The sequence below is a fragment of the Guillardia theta genome (genome assembly GCF_000315625.1).
Source record: "Guillardia theta CCMP2712 unplaced genomic scaffold GUITHscaffold_75, whole genome shotgun sequence".
Lineage (NCBI taxonomy): Eukaryota > Cryptophyceae > Pyrenomonadales > Geminigeraceae > Guillardia > Guillardia theta.
The window spans coordinates 379,280-389,033 of record NW_005434599.1 but is presented as its reverse complement, the minus strand read 5'-3'; the positions used below and the strand labels follow the sequence as shown (position 1 = coordinate 389,033).

The 9,754-nt window shown below is 53.2% G+C and overlaps 3 protein-coding genes across 3 annotated transcripts; 1 reads left to right on the top strand and 2 right to left on the bottom strand.

Annotated features, from left to right (window-relative positions):
* Positions 1 to 655: 655 nt before the first annotated feature.
* On the bottom strand, positions 656 to 4,790 carry GUITHDRAFT_143502 (hypothetical protein; the record flags this gene model as incomplete). The annotated part of the gene is made up of 10 exons (XM_005826442.1): positions 656 to 814; positions 858 to 941; positions 970 to 1,116; positions 1,167 to 1,947; positions 2,002 to 2,229; positions 2,282 to 2,587; positions 2,615 to 2,691; positions 2,782 to 2,824; positions 2,885 to 4,310; positions 4,361 to 4,790. The coding sequence occupies 10 exons, from the start codon at positions 4,788 to 4,790 to the stop codon at positions 656 to 658; spliced, it is 3,681 nt and encodes a 1,226-aa protein (XP_005826499.1).
* A 1,435-nt stretch (positions 4,791 to 6,225) lies between these two features.
* GUITHDRAFT_114484 (hypothetical protein) lies at positions 6,226 to 8,389 on the top strand (the record flags this gene model as incomplete). The annotated part of the gene is made up of 7 exons (XM_005826441.1): positions 6,226 to 6,720; positions 6,761 to 6,848; positions 6,892 to 6,931; positions 6,983 to 7,096; positions 7,142 to 7,316; positions 7,454 to 7,627; positions 7,670 to 8,389. 7 exons carry the CDS (start codon positions 6,226 to 6,228, stop codon positions 8,387 to 8,389), a joined length of 1,806 nt encoding a protein of 601 aa, XP_005826498.1.
* Positions 8,390 to 8,455: 66 nt separating this feature from the next.
* On the bottom strand, positions 8,456 to 9,575 carry GUITHDRAFT_114483 (hypothetical protein; the record flags this gene model as incomplete). The annotated part of the gene is made up of 3 exons (XM_005826440.1): positions 8,456 to 8,939; positions 8,989 to 9,054; positions 9,109 to 9,575. The coding sequence occupies 3 exons, from the start codon at positions 9,573 to 9,575 to the stop codon at positions 8,456 to 8,458; spliced, it is 1,017 nt and encodes a 338-aa protein (XP_005826497.1).
* Positions 9,576 to 9,754: the final 179 nt, after the last annotated feature.

Genomic DNA, 9,754 nt, shown 5'->3' with positions numbered 1-9,754 from the left:
TAGGACGCAGGAGCAGCAGCTGGAGCAGGAGCAGGAGCAGGAGCAGGAGCAGGAGCAGGAGCAGGAGGAGCAGGAGCAGGAGGAGCAGGAGCTGTGTAGGAGGTGGATGAGGAGGAGGAGGAGGAGGTGGTGGAGGTGGTGGTGGTGGATGAGGATGAGGATGAGGATGAGGATGAGGATGAGGATGAGGATGATGATGATGATGATGATGATGAGGAGGAGGAGGAGGAGGAGGTAGTGGTGGTGGTGGTGGTGGTGGAGGAGGAGGATCGACGAGCGGAGCATATCGTTCACTGCTAGAGCATGGTTAGGAAGGTTTCGTCATCCATTTTGGCCCGTCTCCCCGCACTGACCTCACAGTTTGACTAAAGTTTGACGTGCAGTTTGACGTGTCTGACGACTGGCATGGGGCGGCGGGGGGGGCGACAGGCTGACCTGATCCTGGACATGCTCGAGCGCGTTTGCCTGGTCGTCATGGTGGTTGGGCCCCTGCTGGCGCTCTGGTTGTACAACAGACACAAGGCGACTGCCGGGATCTCCTCGTCTCACTCTGGTTTCTGACTTGGAAGTTTTGTAAAAAGAAATGAAATGGTTTTTGATGTTGCGGTTGGATAGACGAGAGGTTTAAGAGGAGCTCTTCATGCAAGATTGTCTTTCATTGTTTGTATAAGAACGATTTGCATAAAGGCTCGTATCTTTCCGCCAGACCTCTGATTTCAGCAATCCATTGCGACAGCCTGAAGTCTGGAAGCGATTGTTTCCCCAACTCCAAGAATTCATATTCATCGTCGCAATAGTGTCGTCTTGTATGTGCCTAGTATCCAATCAGAGAGAGGAAGCACAACCAACACACGTACCTCCATCACCTTCACAGCCACTACACAGGTGTATGACAACAACTCTGCACCCTCGACGAGGGCCAGCGCCAAAGTCTTGGCGGCCTGTGCCAAACTCTTTCAGGTTTCTGACCGGAAGGAGCAGCCAGACGAAGACCTCTTGCCACTCGAAGGTGTTGAGAAAGGCTTGTGATATCCAACAGCTTGCCACCATCCCTATGGAAACGCCGAGCTCTCTATAGCCCCTTGCAACGTCCTTGAGCTCTTCTTCAGCTACAAGCTGAGCAAACGACACGTCACGCAAACGCGAGAGACCGACGAGACTCTCACCTCAGCAAACTTTGACAACCTATCGCAACCTGCCGCAGGAGAGAGCGACAGGCCGAGGCACAACCGTGACAGGGCGCATGACATGCTCTTCATCGCGTCGTCTATGCAGCACTCGTTGAGGACGTACAGCAAGGAAGTGAAGATCGCACACGTCTGCCCCCGCCCCACCTGTCCTGTCAAGAGATATCTCAGCTCTCCTTGGAAGTCTTCTTGCGCCTTCTCAACATGACAGAGGCTATCGGAGCAAGCCTTGAGCGCCAACGTCCAAAACAGCGACGAAGTCATCTCCCCGTGCTTCAACGCCCATTCCTCACTCTCCTCCGCACCACTGCTGCTCAAGGAGCTCGTCCCCATTGCTGCTGCTGGAATGCTAGCAAGGAAACCATGGCAGGCCTGTATGAAACCATCCTGAGTGGGAAAATGAATCAGGCTGTCTAGATCGTACGGGGGTTTCATCTGAGCTGCTTTGGAGCTGATGACTTTGCCCTCCTTCTCAATGATACATCTCAGCGTGGCTGGGAGGCGGAGGACGTCCTGCTGTCCCTCCTCGATTGATCCTGCAAGGCCGATGGAGAAGAAAGTTCCGCTGGTGATGATGTCATCGCAAAGCAGCGCCTCTCTGTCAATCACGAGACTCCCAGACGCCTGTGTCATGTCCTCCCCGTACATGGGATCGAAGGCTTGCTGAAGCTCATGAACAAAATCCTTCGGCTCATGCCCTCTAGCAGGGGCCAGCTTGTCACCTGCGGCCTCAACCCGATACCTCCCAAGGACGTACAGCCTGACGTGAATCAAGAAGTCATTTCCTGCTGCACGCAGGAGCGATCAAAAACACCTCAAGTTTGGGATTTCAGTCAGGATCTCGATCCATAGAGAAATGTTGTGGGAGATGAAACGCAAGAGGATCAGGAGGAGTGTTTCTTGCTCTGGGTTCCTCCTCAAAAGGGGATGCTCTTCTTTCGATTCCCCGTCGACGTCGATGTTGATCTCAATCCACTGCTTCAAAAGTTTGCTGTCCTTACACACTCTGTGCACTAGAGGGCTGGCGGTTAGCCAGCACAACCTGTCAAGGCAATATCCTTCAGCTAGAGGGTCCGAGGCGTGTAAGAAAGGACCTTTTGAACGCCCACATGAACGAGAGCCGGATGCTGTCATTTCCCTTGCTATCTATGTCCTCCAGGTAGTTTACAACTGCCGCAAGCAGCTTGTCCCACAGCAGGGCGCAGTCATTTGCATTATGTTGAGGGGAAGCCAGGTCCATAACGAGGTTCCAAGAAGTGTTGATGTCTGTGGTGTGAGAATCAGCAGCGAGAAAATCAGCCCTGTTCTCCATTCTCGTGAAAAGGTCTGAGATGCATTCTAGTCGAGCTCTGTCAAGCAAATCCTCCCATCCATTCCCCTGCAAAGATTTCTCAACTTGCCTGAAAAACTCATCACACGATGAGCACCTCAAGTAACGATACGAACGAAGGTTCTGCCCTGGAAAGTCTCTGCAGCAGCTGTTTTGGAATTCCAGCTTTGCTTGCTGCGACTGGTAGATATAGCGCGTCACAATACAACTCAATTCAGTCGAGAACATACATGTACTAGACCACGTCGCCAGAAGCTTCATTACCTTTGTCCAATGTTTGAATTTGGTGGAAGCGTATAAATGAAGTCTGGCAAGGAAACTTCAATGATGACTGCGAGCACGAGAGGAGAGGAGATGAATTGAGTACCTTGACCGACCAGGGGAAAGGAAGAAAGTGAGAACAGAGAACAATCTTTCACTCTGCTCGGTTGGTGATATTTCGAAAACCCTCTCAGCCACCACTTGCGACAACGTATTCATCTCTTCCGACATTTCTCCGAAAGATTTCGATCCGGCAAGACCGGCATACCAAGTTGACTTTGACAACTTCGCTCTCATCCACTCTATGAGCTGCTTGTCTCCATCTCCCTCCTCCCTCTCACCATTCAGACGAGCATAGAATAGGAGATCGGGAAAATCCTTCTCAGCATTCTCAACAACTCGCATACACACTTCAGCGATCCACAAGACTTGTTCACAGGTCCTCTTGGATGGTCTCGTGGTATCGATCGACTCCAGAAGGTCTCTGAGCATCTTGCAGACCCTGAGGGTCACTTGGATGAATCGAGTCGCAATCGACTCGGCTGATGCAGAACGTCCCTCTCGTTCCATCCCACAGAAGCTTCGGATCGAAGACCCGACAACTTCTCCCAACCCTCTCAGCAGGTCTTGACGAACGTTGACCAGGCTCGCAGTTTGACTGCGAGAGGTAAGCAAGCAGCCGAACAGCTTGCACGCATCACAGGCGAACGGTCGGAGGTTTTCAACTCGTGGCAGCTCGGCGTTTGAGTCGTGAAGTTGAATCCAATCAGCCCGGGCCTCTTCGTTGTTGAACATGCAGCATGTCTCCTGATACCTTGTGAGCAGAGCTAACATGTTGACGTTGTGGTAGGTTGTGAAGACGAAGAGATCGTAACTAGACAAGATACCCTCCTTCTCTTGCTCCTCTTCCAACTCGACCAGCTCCCCAGCTGAGGAAAGGAAGTCCGCGACCTTGGATAGAACTGATGCTTTCAAAGCTTGTACAAGAAATGCGTGTCGAGCACTGGACCTTGAGAACAAAACTTCCATCCAACTCAACGAGGAGTCAGCCAGCACAAAGAGGAACATGGAAGGAAAGCACTGATTGCTGGGAGAGTGAACACCTTGCAAACATTTCTCACAGGTATTCATTTGCAAGTTGTACAAACTGCAAAGACACTCAAAGATTTCGTTCATCTGCTCTTCAGAGAGAGTGTTCCAAGCAGAAGCAATGCCATCGAAGAAGCTTGACAGCAAGGAAAAACTCTCGATCTGATCCATCAGGTGTTTCTCCTGCGCCTGACACACGCAGACATTAACGGATGACATGTGCCCCAACATTCCTCGCATCCACGCACAAATCAAATCGGCGCTGTGAAACCCACCAACAGAGGCAGCAAAGAGACTGCAGAAGACTCTGTTGGTCTCCCTGCTCAGGTTCCTGTTGAGGAAAACACCCGAGAGCAGCTGGAAGAGCGACTTGATGTTAGCATCTGCTAGCACTTCCTCGGGCGGCATGTTCATCAGAGCCTCGAGACTTTCTCGCTGCGTCCCTACCAGCACAGCAAGACGTCAGCTATGCCTATCCATCATGAACCATCACCTTCAGTCGACGTAGGAGCAAGCTGCGTACAGATGCTAGCGAGCTCGGAGTCAACCCCGAAGTCTTCCATCATCCTGCTCCTCTCCTCTACGTTGATCTCCTCCACCGTCGACCTGCTTCCGCTGTAGCTTAATCCATCGTCTCCCTCCAGGCCCTCCTTCCCCATGCTTCCATCGTCCGAGTCAAACGTCCAGACTAAAGTCCCCGCGGCAGCTCCTGGGGAAGCTCCTCTCTTTTTCCCATGCGATTCTGTCAAGTCTAGCAGGAAAGACTGGAACCTCCCGTCATGTGCGATGCTATTGACGACAGCTGAGACTACCTCCTCCCCCCTCGAACCTCTGCTCTTCGTGCCCTCAGCTCGTCTCAGCTCATCGAGAATCTGTTGCTCGAACCTCTCGTGTATCATATGCTTGATTTCTTGCTCGTCCATGATGTTACAAGTCGTCGTGGAACAGGAACAGGGGACGAAGAAGACGAGAGTGCAGAAGAGGGAGGAGAGAAGAAGTAAATCGGGGGATGCGAAGAGGGAAGAGGAGAGGGGCAGAAGAAGGGAGAGAGGGAAGAGAGAAGAAGGAAGGTGGAGGAAGAGAGGGAGAGGATGGAAGGTAGAGGGAGAGAGGGAGAGGAAGGAAGGTGGAGGGAGAGAGGGAGAGGATGGAATGTGGAGGGAGAGAGGGAGAGGAAGGAAGGTGGAGGGAGAGAGGGAGAGGAAGGGAGGTGGAGGGAGAGAGGTAGTGCTAGGCAGATGGTAGTGGGAGGGGCGGGGAGGGGGAGGGGATGAGAACGATGCGGAGTAAGAACCAAGGGACTGATCGCTGATTTTTCGTCTACGTGTTCATTGAGGGGTCATAACAACTATCACCCCCCACCTTTACCTTAATGTATAATTGAAGACTACCGGTACTTTCATACCCCACCCCAGTTTGGACCCACCGATGTCAAAGACTTGCCAGATGCTGAGGAATGGAGAGGAGTAGAGGAAGGGGAGGGGAACGGGGGGGCCGAGGGAAGAGCGAAGTTAGGAAGAGGATTGATGAGGGGGAAGAGAAGGGGAGAGATGGAGAGGTGGAGGGTTTGGGGAAGGGAGGGAGGAGAGGAGGAGAGGGAGGAGGAGGAGAGGATAGGAGAGGAGAAGAGGAGATAGGCAAAGGAGGGCAGAGGAAAGCTCTTACTGAGTCGCACGGCAATTAAGACGTTAAGTAGGTGATGTCGACCGACATTCCACCGTCGTCGAAGGGAGGAAAGAGGCTGACACAGGAGAAGATTGAGAAGGAACAGGCGAAACCAGTGAAACCATGGACATTGGTCTGTGACCTAGAGTCGCTGAGGGTGAGTCCTAATTACCCTTCGTCCCCCCGTGAAGTTCCTGCAGGAAGCCTCTTTGAAGTGCCAGACCAGCTCCTACCCCGAGAAGAAAGATTGCTCGAAAGAGATACAGGCGTACAAGGTCAGGCCGCATGTGCCAACCCTATCTTACCCGTGCGACTGAAAGTTGTGTGTGCTGCTCAGGACTGCCTGAAAGCAAGACAGCAAGAAATCAAGAAAGAAAGAGATCGTATTTTCTGGGGTGGCAGCCCCACAAAATAAATTTCTTGGTTCAAGTGTGAACATTTCGAGTGGAACGCAACAGTCGCTAGAATGTGTTTGTTGTCGTAACTTACAAGGTTTGGGAATGAAGAAGTTGTCGGGTTTCACATGGAGACAGGAGTGCTTGTTTTAACTACCAGCATCATCATAGCCACTACGTGATGTCTTCTCAATATGCTCGATGCGCACTCGTTGCATGTTTGATATCGTTGCTCTCCTCCGGACGTTCCTCCTCGACCGCTCGTTTACGGAAATCTGAAGTTCGCAAGCAGAGCGTGATGGAGGTCGATCATGTCAAGAGCTTACTTGTGTCAGCATGCAAGAGGTTGAAAAGTTCTCCTCCCTCGAGCAGCTCGCCGGGGCAGCGGGTCAGCTCGTCAGAGCAGGCACAGGATGGAAAGTTTGACGATGAAGACGTCGGGATAGTTGTGTTCTCCTGCCCATCTGAGCTCAAGGTGCCCAGCAACAAGACTTGGACTGCCGCGGGCCATGCTGGGACAGGCGGCCTGCTTAAAGGCATGTGGTCTGACTTCTGGGTCAGTGAGTTAGACGCCTGGGGATCAATCGTATGGCCCAGGGACTTTGAAAGTGTCAACGTCTCAGGGCAGAGCCAGGGGGGGAGGAGGAAGATCGTTCAGTTCTCTCTGGTGAAGACTGGCTGGGACACAATGAGCGCGGTCTCCATGATCGCGCGGAAGCTCAACATTCGCTTGTCGAAAGCAACGTCGGGTTGCTGCGGCCTCAAGGACAAGGGGGCGCTGACGTGCCAGAAGGTCTGCCCTGAGGGAGTCGCCAGTCCTGATGGAAGTGCAGGTGACAATCAACAGCCAGCAGGCCTCGTCCGACTTGACAGCCCTGATGGGGCTGAACAAGCAGCTCGAGGGCATCAAGATAGCTGATGGTGGTTTCTTTCTGCTGCGCTTGTTGTTGCTTATCGACTGCAGTCGAGCTGGTCGATCGGATGCTGCGATACGGAGAGCACAGGTGCTGTGCGGAGCCTCCGGGTGCGTCGACCTACTGACTTAGAAGGTGCAGCGGGAACCGGTTCACCATCCTCCTGAGGAACATCACGGTCAGCAACTCTCGAGTCTTCGATGCCGTAAAGAGGCTTCGGCGCTTCGGGTTTGTCAACTACTTCGGACATCAGAGGTGATACTGCCGGGAAGCACGTGCACGTCTGTTGACGACCCTCAGGTTCGGGACCGGCCCAGTCCCCAGCACCGAAGTTGGCAGGCTGCTGCTGGGGAAGAGGTGGAGAGAAGCTGGAGAGGAGGTGATGAGCACCAAATACATACGGCGCTGCCATTCAGCTGGGGAAGCCAAGGCACGTCAGATCTTCGTTGAGCAGGGAAACGCGAGTGCAGCATTGGTATGAGGAGGAGGAAAGGAGGAGGGGAGGAAGCTGACGTCTGCTGGAGGATGTCCTTCCCTTCACCTGTGAAGACGAACGTTGCATTTTGGTATCGCTCGTCGGCTCCTTCGAGGCTCTGCTGAGCCCCCTGACAGGAGGCGTTTGCGACCTCGAGGAACGTCAACGAGTCGCTGAGGCAGGCGTTCTCAAAGCTGGCGCGCGCAGACCTGTGGAGGCAGGCGTACACTTCGCTCGTTTGGAATCGAATGGCGACCAAACGGCTCATGGAGTATGACAGGAGGAAGGCGGTTGTTGGTGACCTCGTGGCGGTGAATACCCGTGCCGCTTGCTTGAGATCTCACTGCCTGCAGGTGAAACGCTACGACAAGACTTTCGTCGACGTTGTGAAGGAAGAGGATGTCGCAGCTGGGCGATACTCCATCGCACAGGTCGTTCTCCCTGTCTTCGCGCGCAACAAGAAACTTCTGTTCCCTAAGAATGCCGTCGGGTCGTCGGCGCGTGCTTCGCTGCAGGCTGACGGGCTTTCATTTGAGGAGGTAGACCTCGAAGCATCCAAAGCTCCTTTCCCGCTGGACGACTCTGTATGCCCGATGCGTTTCCTCATCATGAACTGCTCGAATCTGAGCATGAAGGTCGTGACGTATCGATCGCCAGCTGATGTTCTGTACGACGAGATGCTGGACTCGCATCTCAATTCGACGCAGGGAGGGTCAGGACAAGGTAAGAGCAAGTCGAAGAGAGCACAAGAGCAGCAGCTGCCCTTCAAGGGGCTTATCCTCAGCTTCTCGCTCCCCCCAAACTCCTTCGCAACCATGGCAGTCAGAGAGATCACTCGGGAGGGAACCCATCCTTCGGTGCATGACGCGTTTCGTGATGAAGTCCTTCAAAGGAACGCAGACGATGCACAAGCAGGCGAACGAAGGAGCGGGTTGCAGCCTGTCAAGAAGCAGCACAAGGGAAACAGGCGGACGGAGCGAAGGAAGAAACTGCGAAGGAAAGCAGCGATTTCACGCGAGCTGGTGAAGAGGAGGAAACGTCGGGAGCCGGCGAAATCAATCAGAAGGAAATAGAAGAAAAGTGTTGAAACATTGGAGAAAAATCAAAAATACTCGCATCGACCTCAAGCTAAAGAATATCTACTTTCGCAAACTGCTGTACCAGTATGGCTTAACTGCTAGAGGTAGCTCGTCTTTCCTCGGCAGGTGAACAAAGTTCCCATGCTCCCGCAGAATTTCATCTGCAGCCCATTTCCTGCCGTACTCGTCCGACAAGGCGATCGCACGATCCCCTGGCTGCACGACATACTGAGTTCCCTGGGCTCCTCCAACAAACTGCTGTGAAAGCTGCTTGATACCCGCACCCCCTGCTTTCGCTGCTGAGCCTACCTGCACTCCCTCGTTCGCTGCCCCCGCACTCTTGTCCTTATTGAGGTCGATGTACAGCCGGATAAGATCTTCTTCCAGCTGCTTGTAGTCTGCCTCTGAGATCGAGTGCTCCTCCCGCTTGAAGTGCACTTTGATCACCGAGTCAGAACCCGAACTCCCTCCCTCTCCTCCCGTTGGCTCTGCTGCTGTGGCTGTGTCGAGCGTGCTTCGTTTCACACGGGGAGGGGAAGACAACCTGCCCAAACGAATATCAGCGAGACTCCACGAGGAGCTTGGGGCCTTACGGGTGCGCCTTGAGATAGTCTGCAAACTTGATCGCGTTTTCGATCTCTTGCATGCTTTTCCAGGAGCTGTTGTAGAGACCATCAGTAACAACGAAACATCCTGAAATCAGGCGGTGTTACGTGTTCTTCTCGATCTTGTCTAGCAAATCTTTCTCCAGCACTCTCTTGAGCTGCTTCTTGACAGTGTCTCCACGCAGAGCTCCCTGTTGCATCGTCCGTTTCCTCCATGCAGCATCCGGGACCATGATGTCCTGCTCTTCGGTCTTGCCCTTGCTCGTTTCCTGAGGGGCGTGCTTTGAAGCTTTCTTCTCGCTGAGCGACATGGTGTTGGACGTTTGTCCTCGGCTTGAGTCTAACCGGCTCAAGATCGTTTTCACACTCGACAACTCTCCCTCGAGGTTCCTCTCCAGCTTCTTCAAGGCCAGTCTAGTTCTCGCCTTATGCTTCGGGTCCACCGCCCATGAGCTCTTCTGGCTGGACTGAAGCAGCACAGCCTGAGACTTTTGACGCACCCTGTACACAGTAGTCCCCAAGAGCATGGCAAGAGCGATAAGAAAGCATGCCAGGCCTTCCAATGCTCTGCGCATCGTTGGGACTGAACTCAAACCTGATGGAGTCAACTGAGTTCTTGTTCAAGAGTTCCTGTAGAAGAGTCAAACAGATCTCTATCAAAAACGAAATCAAACTCAAAGTCAGGCAGATGCTCATTCAAAATCTATGCTACCAATCTGTTCAAAACAAATCGCCACCCATTGCGCCTTCACTG